Source organism: Gekko japonicus, unplaced genomic scaffold (genome assembly GCF_001447785.1).
Source record: "Gekko japonicus isolate JY-2015 unplaced genomic scaffold, Gekko_japonicus_V1.1 scaffold915, whole genome shotgun sequence".
Classification (NCBI taxonomy): Eukaryota; Metazoa; Chordata; class Lepidosauria; order Squamata; family Gekkonidae; genus Gekko; species Gekko japonicus.
In genome coordinates, this window is record NW_015173149.1 from 319702 (window position 1) to 333863 (window position 14162).

The 14162-nt window shown below is 48.0% G+C and overlaps 1 protein-coding gene across 1 annotated transcript in view; it reads right to left on the reverse strand.

Annotated features, from left to right (window-relative positions):
• The window catches only part of LOC107119767 (zinc finger protein 282-like), a 19626-nt gene extending 7932 nt beyond the window's left edge, over positions 1-11694 (reverse strand). Inside the window, exons 1-3 of the mRNA XM_015422351.1 lie at positions 11314-11694; positions 8696-8822; positions 6761-6880 (exon numbers count right to left, since the gene is read on the reverse strand). Of these exons, the coding sequence (XP_015277837.1) occupies positions 6761-6880; positions 8696-8822; positions 11314-11682 (616 nt within the window). The 5' untranslated portion in view covers positions 11683-11694. The remainder of the gene's footprint in view (positions 1-6760; positions 6881-8695; positions 8823-11313) is intronic.
• Positions 11695-14162: the final 2468 nt, after the last annotated feature.

Consider the following 14162-nt stretch of genomic DNA (forward strand, 5'->3'; position numbering starts at 1 on the left):
CCAGAATGCGTGTTCCTCGTTTTTGTTACCCAGATGTAGAACTCGGCACTTTTCCTTGTTAAACTGCATCTTGTTCACATCCGCCCACTTTCCCGGCGTGTTCAGATCTCGTTGAATTCTATCTCTATCTGCCGGTGTGTTCGCGGCTCCTCCCAATTTGGTGTCATCTGCAAATTTCACAGCACTATATGTACAACGCTCGAGGAAAAAAAACCACTCTGGGCCGCTTGGTTGTCCCTCAGTTCCCTCCGTGTGGGACGCGGAATGTGGCTTCCACGTCTGCCCTGTAGGTTTTCTGCGGGCATCTGTCCCATTACATTTTTATCCCTCTCCAAGGAGCCTAGGGTGGGTAAACGCTACTCCCCTCCCCACTTAATCCTCACAACAACCACTCTGTGAGGTAGGCCAGGCTGAGAATATGTGACTCCCTCAAGGTCACCCAGCTGAGCTCGCATTTGACTCTGGGTTCAAGTTTGATACCCTAACCACTATACCATGCTGTCCCCGGTTGGCCACTGTGTGAAACAGGAGGCTGCATTACAAGCACTGCTGGTCTGACTGTTCTTCTGGAAAGAAGATCGCTGAGCCACAATGATGAGTTTTTAAACCACTTTGAAACTGATTCCTGTCCCCTTTCCTCTCACAGAAACCCAATGTAGGGTTTCATGTTATACCTGCCTCACTTAGTAATTGTACTAGTCCAGTTACCTTTATTGGCATGTAACCCTTGCAAACCCATATACAACAAAAACAACCACCACCACCACAGCATAGAATGATACTTGCAAAATACAGAAACCAGGAATTACCAAGTAAGTATACCCATCAATTAAATAAAGGGCGAATAGAAATGGCACCAAAAAGAAATTTAGCAACAGTTTCCGTTATCTCAAGGTTTGGATTATCAAGAAGAATAAGGATCTTTAGGCAATGAGGATATTCTTCCAGTTGAGCCAAAATAAAATTTAGACATTTCAGTCGTAGCGCATGGTAGAAGGGGCACTGCAACAGGACATGGGAAATGGTTGCGATATTATCATTTGTGCACGGGCAACATCTGTCAGAAAAGGGCACACCCTGAAAGCGGCCAGATAATAAGGCCGACTGGTTACCTCTTCCTGAAAAATAAAATCACTTAACTGTCTTGTTTAGCGTACAGGCCCAATGCGGAGTCCAGAGCTTTATGCTACATATTGGATTATAGACATACTCAACTGGCCACTTGGAAATTGGAAAAAGTGCCGAGGAGGGCAACCAAGATGATTAGGGGGTTGGAACACCTTTCTATGAGGAATATTAGAGTTGGAAGGGACCTTGCAGGTCATCTAGCCCAACCCCCATGCACTCTGCAGGAGCATAGCCGAAAGAGAAGCCCTACAACAGACCCGCGAAGGAGCCTCCACCACCTCCCGAGGCAGTCTGTTCCACTGCTCAACAGCTCTAACAGTCAGGAAGTTTCTCCTGATTTTCAGCCTTTATCAACTCCCTTGTAATTTCCACCCACTTGATCTAGTCTTGCAATCCGGAGCAAGAGAGAATAGATCCGCTCCACCTTCTACATGACAGCCCTTCAGATACTTGAAGACTGCAATCATGTCCCCTCTAAGCCTTCTCTTCCCCGGGCTAAACATTCCCAACTCTTTCAGCCTTTCCTCGTAAGACTTGGATTCCAACCCTCTCACCATCCTGGTTGCCCTCTTCTGGACACGCTCGAGTTTCTCAACATCCTTCCTAAAATATGATGCCCAAAACTGGACACAGGACTCCAGGTGAGGCCTGACCATAGCAGAATAGAGCGGAACCACCACCTCCCTTGATCTGGACGCAATGCTTCTGTTTATGCATCCTAAGATTGCATTCGCTTTCTTCGCAGTCACATCGCACTGCAGGCTCATGTTCAGCTTGTGATCAACCAGAAAAGGGTTGCTTGATTTGGTGGCCTACTTTGTGGAAATTAAAAGGACAGACCTGAACATTTAGATTAATGATCTTTAAGATAAGGGGCTTGTTAGCTTGGAGATCCCCTGGTTAGTATTTGTTAATTTAGTCTTGACTGGAAAGCACCTGGATGTTCAAGTTGGAAATAGTGATAGCACAGACGGATTTTATAAACCAGCAATCTTATCATTCATAGAAGTAGCGACTGCATTAGCTCCTGGTCCATAGAGGTTATCACCAATAAGAGAAGGCCCGCAATGTTCCCTCTGAGAGTGTGTGAGCTAGCTTACAGTTTTTTTAGCCTCTGGCTCACGCATTCTTGTTTTAGCTCAGGAAGGATGGCTCCAGAGCAAACTAATTTATGCCAGTTTGGTGTAGTGGTTAAGTGCGCGTACTCTCATCTGGGAGAACTGGGTTTGATTCCCCACTCCTCCACTTGCATCTGGCTGGATGACCTTGGGCAAGCCGTAGTTCTGATAAGAGCTGTTCTTGAAAAAGAGCAGTTTCTCTCAGAGCTCTCTCAGCCCCACCGACCTCACAGAGTGTCTGTTGTGGGGAGGGGAAGGAAAAGGAGTTTGTAAGCCACTCTGAGACTCCTTTGGGTGGTGAAGGGTGGGGTATAAATCCAGTCTCTCCTCTCTTCTCTTCAGTAGCCAAATTGCTCGCTCACAACTTTAACGCCAGTAGCTGACAACATAGAATTTTGGCTCACAAGTCTCCACAGCTTAGAGGGAGCACTGGAGAAGGCTCAGCTTGCTATAGTGTGATCCATATTAGGAAATAACAGGATTGTTTAAGCTGTCGAAGGACAGCTAAGGGGGAACACAGTTAAGGGGGAACCTTTGCCTAGACAACCACCCTTGGAGGAGAAAGTCACAGTGACATTTGGCACGAAAGGCCTTATGTAAGGGTGTTGATGTGAGGGGAAAATCCAGACAGAAAAGTCCCGAAAACACGATATAAAGGTCCAAAGGCGTGGGACGATTCTGATTGGAGAGTAAAAGTGGGTAGATTTACCGAAAAAGGGTATAAGAATAGAAAGACGGGTCAGGTCGAGGACTGCACCTGCCCTCTCTCTCCTGCCTCAGTTCTGTCTCCACAGGAAATTTAAGGTGAGACCAACTTGGACACAACCCTCGTATCAACAAAAGGCAACACAAGAAAATAAGAACATAAGAGACGCCAATGTTGGCTCAGGCTAATGGCCCATCCAGTCCAACACTCTGTCACACAGTGGCCAGAAATACCAGGTGCCATCAGGAGGTCCAGCAGTGGGGCCAGAAGGTATGGCAGAAGGAAAGTACCCTTCAAATTAGTGAACAACAGTGGACTCAGATATGGACCTCAAATGTATTTCGCAGTGAATCCCTTAATATAAGCTTATTGCAATTTAAAATATTTGTGAGGCGGTATTTAACACCTGTAAAGCTTTTTAGAAGTAAACTTCAATCTAACTCAAACTGCTGGAAGGGATGTTGAGAGTCAGGAACCTTTCTGCATTGCTGGTGGTCTCGCCCTAAAGTCCAAGATTACTGGGCTTCAGTAGTTTCTAAAATTTCAGAAATAGTAGGCAGTGATGTTCCTTTAACTCCTGAATCCATTCTACTAAATTTTTGGCCTGAGCACTCATTTTCTCCTTTGCGTCGGGATCTCATTTCTCTCCTGTTAGTCACTGGCAGATCTTTATTAGCCCAGTTATGGAAATCTAGGAAAATACCCTCACTTGAAGCGTGGTTCCAGAAAGTGTGGGATATAGATATTCAGGATAAAACAGCTACACAAATACTGTTGATGGAGACCCCAGGTTATAAAAATAATTTTGTGAAAAAGTGGTATCCTTTTATAGATTATGTAAATAACGATCCCTCTGCGGAATGTAAAATATTTGGAATTTATCTTGTTTTAGGTCTATTCCCAAAATATGTAATGCAAAACTAGGTTTTAGTCTGTGTATCTATGTGTCTATATCATGTAATTATGTTTTTATTATTATTATTTTTATTTGTTCGACTTTTATCCCGCCCTTCCGCTGAAGCAGTGATATGTTATGGTTGAATCAGTTAATAAACTTTTAAAAAAGAAGAAGGCGAGACTCTCTCCTTCCAAACTCTGCGTTGGGCCTGGTGAGATGCGTAAATGCTACCATGTTGCTATGCTCTTTTGTTATCTTTGTTTCTTGCTTATTTTAAAATAGTTAAGTTCAAAATGGCATGGAGTAAGAATGTGGGCTGGGGGATGCACACAATGCAATTCTTGTATTCAGGGATGAGATTGTTGAAACTTTGGATGTGATCACAAGGAAAGGCCTTTGTTAAAATTATGTTTGAATAAACTTTATACTCCTGCCAACCTAGCCGTTTGAAAGCAAGAAATTGGAAGTAGTTAAATAGGTACCACTTCGGTGGGAAGGGAACAGCGTTCCATGCGCCTTGGTGTTTAGTCATGCCGGCCACATGACCACGGAAACGTCTTCGGACAGCGCTGGCTCTTCGGCTTTGAAACGGAGATGAGCACCGCAACCCTAGAGTCGGACTCGACTGGCTTTCGAGCAAGGAGGAACCGTTACCTTTACCTTTAAACTCTATACATTTATAAAATCTAGCGTCTGGTGTCCTCCTTCCCTGGGAACGATGCCCTCTCCAGAGCAAAAACAAAAGATTCTCTCTCGCAGCTAAGGGGCTGACCTGGAGAGAACACAGGTTAATACTGAGAACTGCAGAACTGATAAATTACTAAGAGTACCAGAGGAAGGAAGCTTTGACTCTTGTCAGCTAACACTCCTAACGTCTCATTGGTCTCTAAGGGACTGCTAGACTCAAATCTTGCTAAGAGTATCAGTTTACTCCCCACAATTAGAAAGATACCTTTACACACTTATCTGCTATTTTAACATATTTATTGCTTTATGACTGTTGACCTTACAACCTTAGCTTATTATTTAGTTTTGTCTTTGCACATCTTCATCATGTTACAGGTTAATTTGCTGTTCAGCCCATTATAAGATTGAACCTTACCTAAGAACATAAGAACAGAAGAGAAGCCAATGCTGGATCAGGCCAATGACCCATCTAGTCCCAACACTCTGTGTCCCACAGTGGCCAAAAATACCAATGTATCCAAAGAAATGTGCATGAACAGCACACGAGAGCGCATACCTTGAATAAAACTTTGTGGGTCTTAAAGGTGCCACTGGACTCTAAATCTGTCCCTCTTGCTAAGAATGTATTCATTTAAAAGATATCCTGACTTTCCTAGCGGTACGAAGGGGCTTACAAATACAACACAATCCTTTTGGAAGTCATTAACCTGCTCGGAGAATTACAACTCCTTGGTTTTAAGCTGCAACAATTAAACAGGTTTGAAACTGGTCTGAAGCTGTCCTATCATAGGACGCATGCAGTGTAAAAGACTGCGACCAGCTGCATCCAAGATGTGACATCACAACACACACACACCCTCTATAATCACATCTCCCCTGCCCTCACAAGCACCCTGTCAGTTTGGTGTCGTGGTTAAGTGCACGGACTCTAATCTGGGAGAACCGGGTTTGATTCCCCACTCCTCCATTTGCCCCTGCTGGATGGTCTTGGGCAAGCCACAGTTCTCTCAGAGCTGTTCTCTCAAGGACAGTTCTGGAAAGAGCTCTCTCCGCCCCGCCTACCTCGCAGGGTGTCTGTTGTGGGGAGGGGGAGGGAAAGGGGTTTGTAAGCCGCTCTGAGACTCCGAGTGAAGGGTGGGGTATAAATCCAAACTCTTCTTCAGTTTGGTGTAGTGGTTAAGTGCGTGGACGCTAAGCTGGGAGAACCGGGTCTGATTCCGAACGCCTCCACTGGCAGCTGCTGGATGACCTTGGGCAAGCCATAGTTCTGTCAGAGCTGTCCTTGAAAAAGAGCTGTTTCTGTCAAGAGCTCTCTCAGCCCCACCTACCTCACAGGGTGTCTGTTGTGGGGAGGGGAAGGGAAAGGAGTTTGTAAGCAGCTCTAAGACTCCGAGTAAAGGGCAGGGTATAAACCCAATCTCCTCCTCCTCCTCTCCTCCTCCTCCTCACCAATGTCAAACTACTCGTCCTGAGCTTTACTTCTCAAACGCCCCATTTCTCATAACATGGCTTCTCTTCTGTTCTTAGGGATAAACATATGGAGCAGAGGTCCACCTGTGGCTATTAGCCAGAAGGTATAGGGAACACTCTGTCTGGGGCAGTGATGCTCTGTATTCTTGGTGCTTAGTGGGCCATAGTGGGAGGGCTTCTGGAGTTCTTGCCTCTCTGGTGGACCTCCTGATGGCACCTGGGTTTGGGCCACTGTGTGACACAGTGTGTTGGACTGGATTAGCCACTGGCCTGATCCAGCATGGCTTCTCTTATGTTCTTATGTCTGGGGCAAGTGATGCCCTGTATTCTTGGTGCTTGGGGGGGGCCACAGTGGGAGGGCTTCTGGAGTTCTGGCCCTGCTGGTGGACCCCCTGATGGCCCCTGGGTTTTGGCCACTGTGTGACACAGAGTGTTGGACTGGATAAGCCACTGGCCTGATCCAGCATGGCTTCTCTTATGTTCTCTGGGGCAGCGATGCTATGTACTCTTGGTGCATGGGGGCCCACCATAGGAGGGCTTCTGGAGTTCTGGCCCTTGCTGGTGGACCTCCTGATGGCCCCTGGTATTTCTGGCCACTGTGTGACACGGAGTGTTGGACTGGATGGGCCATTGGCCTGATCCAGCATAGCTTCGCTTATGCTCTTATGTTCCTTTGGCTGGCCTGGGGTACCACTACCGCCACCAGTCTTCCCACCCAATGACTCTCTCTCTCTCTGCAACAGTTCTGCTTACCTGTGCAGGGATCCGCGGCTACCTCCCGCTCCTTGGAGTTCGGCTGCTCGGGGACGCATGGCTCCGCGCTCCGTCCGATCCTCGGCGGCGGCTCGGGCTTTGAAATGTTGATGTCTGCTCCTGAGGAAGCCACAGAGGGAAGCAACTTGAGGACTGAGCCAGGGAGATTCCTTTACGTGCCGGATTTACCGAGGGCCGTGTGTGTCGCCAGGCGGCTGCACTGCTTTCACACACACTAAATAACGCACTTCCGATGCACTTTGCAACTGGAGTTTACTGTGTGGAATGGCAAAACCCACTTGCAAACGGCTGTTGAAGTGGATTGGAACGGCATTGTTTAGCATGTGTGAAAGCGGCCAATGTAGTGATTTCATGCAGTGGTTTTAGTGCTACTCCTTTGGTCATCCTGTGGTTTCGAACACACCACCTTTGGAATCGTTGACTGACAAGAGTGGGCTTCAAGCATTGTAATACAGGGGCGTCAAACATGCAGCCCGGGGGCCGGATCAGGCCCCAGGAGGGCTTTCATCAGGCCCGGGGTAGAACTGGCCGTCTCCTGCTTCCAGTTCTGCTGCCGCTGCTACATCATAGCTTGCTTCGCCAGACTCTCTTAATCACTCAGCCATTTCATGTTTGAACCTGGGTCCTAGACTCAGAACTCTGAGCATGAGATTTCTGCGGTGAAGGTCAATAAACCAAAAGTAGGTTTGCAGCTTACAGATACACACTTGAAGAGCATACTCAAGATTGCAACAGCACAGACATTTTGATGCGATCATTCAGAGCAAGGGGTGTCAGTTATCAGACACGGTTAAATAAACAAAATACTGCAAGTGCGTTAATGTTTTAAGCATGTTTTTAAATTTTAAAAAACCCTTTGTGTTTGTGTCCTTTATAAAGTTTATATCTCCGCTACCTGGCATTACATTTTATGACACACACATGGCCCGGCCCGACAAGGTCTCATTTATGTCAGATCTGGCCCTCACAACAAATGAGTTCGACACCCCTGTTGTAATGGCTCTTTTAGAGGTAGATTTTATAAAATGTGTTGCTGTTTTCATTGCTTTTTTTAAAACTGCAACTTTCAGGACTGGGGGGCTTTTTTTTTGGCTGCTGTTTGATTTTGATTTCCCCACCCTTTTTGTGAACCACTTTGAGAGCTCCCGTCTCTAGTTCCAGCTCCTGCCAACCTAGCAGTTCGAAAGCAAGACACTGCAAGTAGATAAATAGGTACCACTTCAGTGGGAAGGTAACAGCGTTCCGTGTGCCTTGGTGTTTAGTCATGCCGGCCACATGACCACGGAAATGTCTTCGGACAGCGCTGGCTCTTCACCTTTGAAACGGAGATGAGCACCGCAACCCTAGAGTCGGATTCGACTGGCTTTCGAGCAAGGGAACCTTTACCTTTTAAAGGCCTTAAAGTGTTACAAGGTTTACAGAGATGCTGCAAGATGTTTTGAACATTCTAGAGCGGGGATCTGATATATTTTCGAGCCTCCGGGCACTTTTAGAATTGGCTGCTGCAGGAGGCGGAGCCATCCACAAAATGGCCGCCATGTTGTGGTGGCAGTTGCTCCCAAAGCCCTTCACTACCCAAAGGAGTCTCAGAGAGGCTTACAATCTCCTTTCCCTTCCCCTCCCCACAACAGACACCCTGTGAGGTAGGTGGGGCTGAGAGAGCTCTTTCGAGGACTGCTCTTGAGAGGACAGCTCTGACAGAACTTGTGACTGACCCAAGGCCATCCGGCAGCTGCAAGTGGAGGAGTGGGGAATCAAACCCGGTTCTCCCAGATCGGAGTCCACGCACTTAATCACCACACCAAAACCCTTGGCAGGCACCAGGAAAGGGGGGCAGGGGGGGGGGGGGGGGGCGGCAGCACCACATTGGAGACGCCTGTTCTAGAACATTATGTAAAGATGCTGTTACTATACCTTGGCTGAGCAAAGATTCGTAGTTCTCCTTCACGAGGTTACTGTAGAGGTCTTTCTGCCACTCGGCCAAGTTCTTCCACTCTTCAGCGGAGAAATACACAGCGATGTCGACAAAGGTCACCGGCATCTGGGATGGGAAAAGGAACCAGACATATTGGCGACTGGCCATTGGCCTGCAATGTCAGACTGGAGCCCTTCGTCACTGAGAAATGCTGACCTGGGGCCAGGGGGTCTTATGATGCAGTTAGGGCAGCGATGCTCTGGACATGCAGGAAAAATGTTCTCCTGTCACCCAAAAGGCACACAAATTATGTTCCCTCCTGGGTCATAAGGTCCCAAGGAGAAACCCTCTTGACTGACCCATCAAATAAAGCAACTCATGTGGCGGATACACAAGAGAGGGGCTTTTCGGTGGCAGCCCCACGATTAGGGAACAACCTCCCCAGGGAAGTGTGCCTCCCTCCCTTCCCTTTTGCTCTTTAGGGGGCAGCTTGTCATGATCTGTGTAGGACTGGGAGACAAGGCCTAGGCCCAGGAGACCTGTGTGGGAGTAGAAAGCAGACAGCCCACAATCTCCACAATGCTTAGTGATAGTTGTAACCAACCGGTGTCCAGGGATGGTGTGAGGAGATTGGGACTTAAGCTTTGTGGGCTGTGGAAGTGCGCTCTTTTCTCTACTGTGTTCTTGTCTCTCACAGAGTTAAAATGAGGGGACAGTCTGGTCTGAGAGAAAGATCCCTCACTTGGGACAGAGTGAGTACAGGCACAGGCCTGGTATAAAAGGCTGTGGGCCTTGAATAGTAACTGGTTAAGAGAAATAGGTAGCCGCGTTAGATTTGTTTATTTTGCCTTGACACACTGTTATATATTTTAAGCACTTTGTCTTGTTTTCCTTGCCCCATTTGTTTAATTGCTCTCTGCCTGGTCATCATGCCTATATTTCTCGGCTGTAAAAGGGGCATTTTGGTTGGGCTTGAGAGAGTACTCTGGGCCGTCCCAAGGGACCCCAAGTCCAGAGTGGTGGCAGAGGGTCATGACACAGCTGAAGAGAGTTATATTTAGGGCTGCATTTTAAGTATTTTCTCTATCTTGTAAGTGGCTAACAAACTTTTTCAATAAATAAACAAACACACCAATAAAATAAACTCTTGTTTTGGAACAGGATGCTTAAAGACACAACACAGTCCATGCACACAGACAGCATTACATAAACAAAGAGAAGCCCAAACTGGCTGAACCGGCAGGGCTCTTCTGGTGTTCTTATCGGGGGAAGGCCTCGGCCTCTCTGCCCTGTTGCTGGCCCTCCAGAGGGACTGGCTGGCCCCTGTGTGAGACGGGAGGCTGGACTGGATGGACCCTCACTGGCCTGATCCAGCAGGGCTCTTCTGGTGTCCTTCTCAGGGGAAGGCCTCGGCCTCTCTGCCCTGTTGTTGGCCCTTCGGAGGAACTGGCTGGCCACCGTGTGAGACGGGAGGCTGGACTAGATGGACCCTCCCTGGTCTGATCCGGCAGGGCTCTTCTGAGGTTCTTCTCAGGGGAAGGCCTCGGCCTCTCTGCCCTGTTGTTGGCCCTCCAGAGGAACTGGCTGGCCCCTGTGTGAGACGGGAGGCTGGACTAGAGGGACCCTCCCTCGTCTGTCTCAGCAGGGCTCTTCCAACGTCCTTACACAGATAACTTGCGGAGAGCAGCTGGACCTTCCACTGCGACGGCTGCTGCTTCAGCCCTTGGGCCTGCTGTGAACTCAAAGGATTCCCCCCTTTCTCCCTGGGTGCAGTTTCTACTGGGACCTCCCTCGCACTCTTCCTACGCACCAGCCATCTCCACCACACTCCAGTGCTCCCTCCCCCCCAAAGAGTTTTCCTTCCTCTTGGCTGGGAACAGGCACAGACCCTCCACTGCTTTCGCTGCCCCCCGTCTCTCCCACCCTCCCTCGACCCACCCAGGCCCCGTTAAGTGCTGTTGCTACGAATGGCACAGGATTAACGCTTTCTGCTGTTCCCAAGTTGCAAAATTTTGGGAAATTTTGAAGCTCGGAAAAGAACGGAAATTTTTGGAAAAATTGGAAAAAAAGCTACATTAGCACTTTTTTTTTCTTTTCCAGATTGAAAGTCATTCTGTTACTTTAGGAACATAAAATATGACTATGGACATTTTTACTTGGCATGAAATCATCACAACTAGCATATTAAAAATGTAGTGTATCCAAACAATGATTACAAACAGAATACCCACCCACATGCAAAAAACAAAACTGAAACCTTTTTCTTTTCTTGTGACAACAGCACCTCCTAAAGGAAGAAATGCATCTTGTTCTTGCATTGGAGAGTTCAGGTTGTAACCTAGGACTTGCTTGTCCTCAGTGCCCAGAAATTAGATCAATCTGATACCATACGTATTTTTTAGAAATGATCTGGAGACTATTTGAACACCTTGTCTTACAATATTTTATTCATCATGTTAAAATAAAATGTTCCCTAATCAATTTTTTTGTCTTTTTTTCCAATTTTTCCAATTTTTCGGGAAAAAACGGGGAAAACCCCGTTCCCGCCCCGGATTTTCCCGTTTTTTTCCCCGGGCCTTCACATTTCTAGCCACATCCCCCTTCTCCTTCCGGTTACCTTGGGGATTTCCCCCTTGGAGCCCGGGGGCAGCCGGAGGACCCAGAAGTTCCGGTTCTTGAGCAGGTTCTCCATGTTCTCCAGCCTCCTCTGGAGCATCCCGTATTCCTGGATCAGGGTCCCCAGGACGGCCCACTTGCTCTCCAGCTGGTTCCCGAACTCCATGGCCGTCTTCTCGCAGTCCAGCAGCTTCTTCTCGGCCGTCCCGGACCGGCCCTCCAAGCTGAGCAGGCGGGTGGCCAGCAAGTCGATCTTCCTCTCCATGGCCTGGACGGTGGCCACCACGCTCCAGAGGGAGGCCTCCGCCGTGTGGAGTTGGGCTTCCCGCATGTGGCTCAGCTCGGGGACTAGGGGAGGCTGGAGGGGCATCAGGTGTTGCGCCTCGACATTCCACTCCTGGATCTGGAGACAGAGAGATATTATTTCGTAGAATCGTAGCATTGGAAGGGCTCCCACAGGGTCATCTAGTCCAGCCCCCCTTGCACAAGGCAGGAAATTCACAAATACCTCCCCCCCACAAACCCTCAGTGACCCCTGCTCCACGCCCCAAAGATGACAAAAAACCTCCAGGATCCCCGGGCCAAAATGGCCTGGAGAAAATTTGCTTCCTGACTCCCAAAGTGGTGATCAGCATTTCCCTGGGCATGTAAGAAGAGAATTGGATTTATACCCCACCCTTCACTGGGAGTCTCAGAGTGGCTTATGAACTCCTTTTCATTCCCTTCCCCACAACAGACACCCTGTGAGCAATGCTCCCTCTAAGCTGTGGAGTCTGGTGAGCAAAAATCCTACTTTGTGGGCTACTGGCATTAAAGTGGTGAGCAAGCCATTTGGCTACTGCAGAAATCAGTTTGCTCTGGAGCCCTCCTTCCTGAGCTAAGACAAAAATGTGTGAGCCGGAGGCTAAAAAACTGTGAGCTAACTCACACTAACTCAGCTTAGAGGGAACACTGCCTGTGAGGTAGGCGGGGCTGAGAGAGCTCTTTCCAGAACTGTCCTTGAGAGAACAGCTCTGACAGAACTATGGCTTGCCCAAGGCCATCCAGCAGCTGCAAGTGGAGGAATGGGGGAATCAAACCCAGTTCTCCCAGATTAGAGTCCGCATACTTAATTGAGAGCCAGTTTGGTGTAGTGGTTAAGTGCGTGGACTCTAATCTGGGAGAACTGGGTTTGATTCCCATTCCCCACTCCTCCACTTGCACCTGGCTGGATGACCTTGGGCAAGCCATAGTTCTGTCAGAGCTGTTCTTGAAAAAGAGCAGTTTCTGTCAGAGCTCTCTCGGCCCCACCTACCTCCCAGGGTGTCTGTTGTGGGGAGGGGGAGGGAAAGGAGATGGTAAGCCGCTCTGAGACTCCTTTGGGTAGTGAAGGGATGGGTATAAATCCAAACTCTTCTTCTTCTTAACCACGACACCATAAGAAAGGGCCACAAGAACTAAGCACTGAGGCAACCCTTCCTTATTTAATTCTCCAGTGGGGGCAGCTTACACCGTTCTCCTGTTCTCCATTTTATCCTCACAACAACCCTATGAGGTAGGACAGGCCGAGAGAGCATGACTGGCCCAAGGTCACCCAGCGAGCTTTTATAACACAAGTCGGAATGCGAACCTGGGTTTCCCAGATACCAGCCCGACACTCTTAAAACACCAGACCACCAGTGTTCCCTCTAAGCTGAGTTAGCGTGAGCCAGCTCGCAGTTCTTTAGCCTCCAGCTCACACACTTTTGTCTCCGCTCAGGAAGGAGGGCTCCAGAGCAAACTGATTGATGCAGCAGCCAAACGGCTCGCTCACAACTTTAATGCCAGGAGCTCACAAAGTAGTAGAATTTTTGCTCACAAGACTCCACAGCTTAGAGGGAGCACTGCAGACCACACTGGCTCGCAATGGCTAGAGCAAGGTGGAGCTCCCAAAGGGCGAGGACACCCGACCAAAGACTCCGTCAGCTTCATGGGCAGGGAAGGCAAATCCGCAGATCACCCTGGCTGAACCACTAGCAAGGACACTGAGCTCAGAGCCGCCCTTGGTGGAGTTGTTCCCTGGGCAGGAATCCAGCGTCCTTTGCCCCTCCTTGGACAACAATAGAGACGTAAAATTTCCGGAAATTTTGAAGCTCGGAAAAAAACCCGGCTTTTCCCCGCTTTTTTTCGGGGGGAAACGGAAATTTTCGGAAAAATTGAAAGAAATGCTACATTAGCATTTCTTTTGTCTTTTCTTTTCCAGATTGAAAGTCATTCTGTTACTTTAGGAACACAAAATAGGACTATGGACATTTTTACTTGGCATGGAATTGTCACAACTAGCGTATTAAAAATATAGTGTATCCAAACAATGATTACAAACAGAATACCCACCCCCATGCAAAAAACAAAACTGAAACTTTTATTTTCTTCTGACAATCGCACCTCCTAAAGGAAGAAATGCATCTTGTTCTTGCATTGGAGAGTTCCGTTTGTAGCCTAGGACTCGCTTGTCCTCAGTGCACGGAAATTAGATCAATCTGATACCATATATATATATTTTAGAAATGACTTGGAAAATATCTGAACACCTTGTCTTAAAATATTTTATTCATCATGTTAAAATAAAACGTTCCATAATCAATTTTTTTTTCTTTTCTTTTTTCATTTTTTCCAATTTTTCCGAAAAAAACAAAAAGGCTTCAGGGAAAAAACGGGGGGGAGGGGGGAACGTTTCCCCCCCAATTTTTTCTCGGGCTTTCACATCTCTAGACAACAAGGAGGCAAAGAACGTGAGAGACGATTCTCCACCTCATCTCGAGAGCCGTCAGAGAGGAAGGACTACATTTGAGTTGGGTGGCTCAGTATCGTCAATGGGCACCTGTTTTGCGA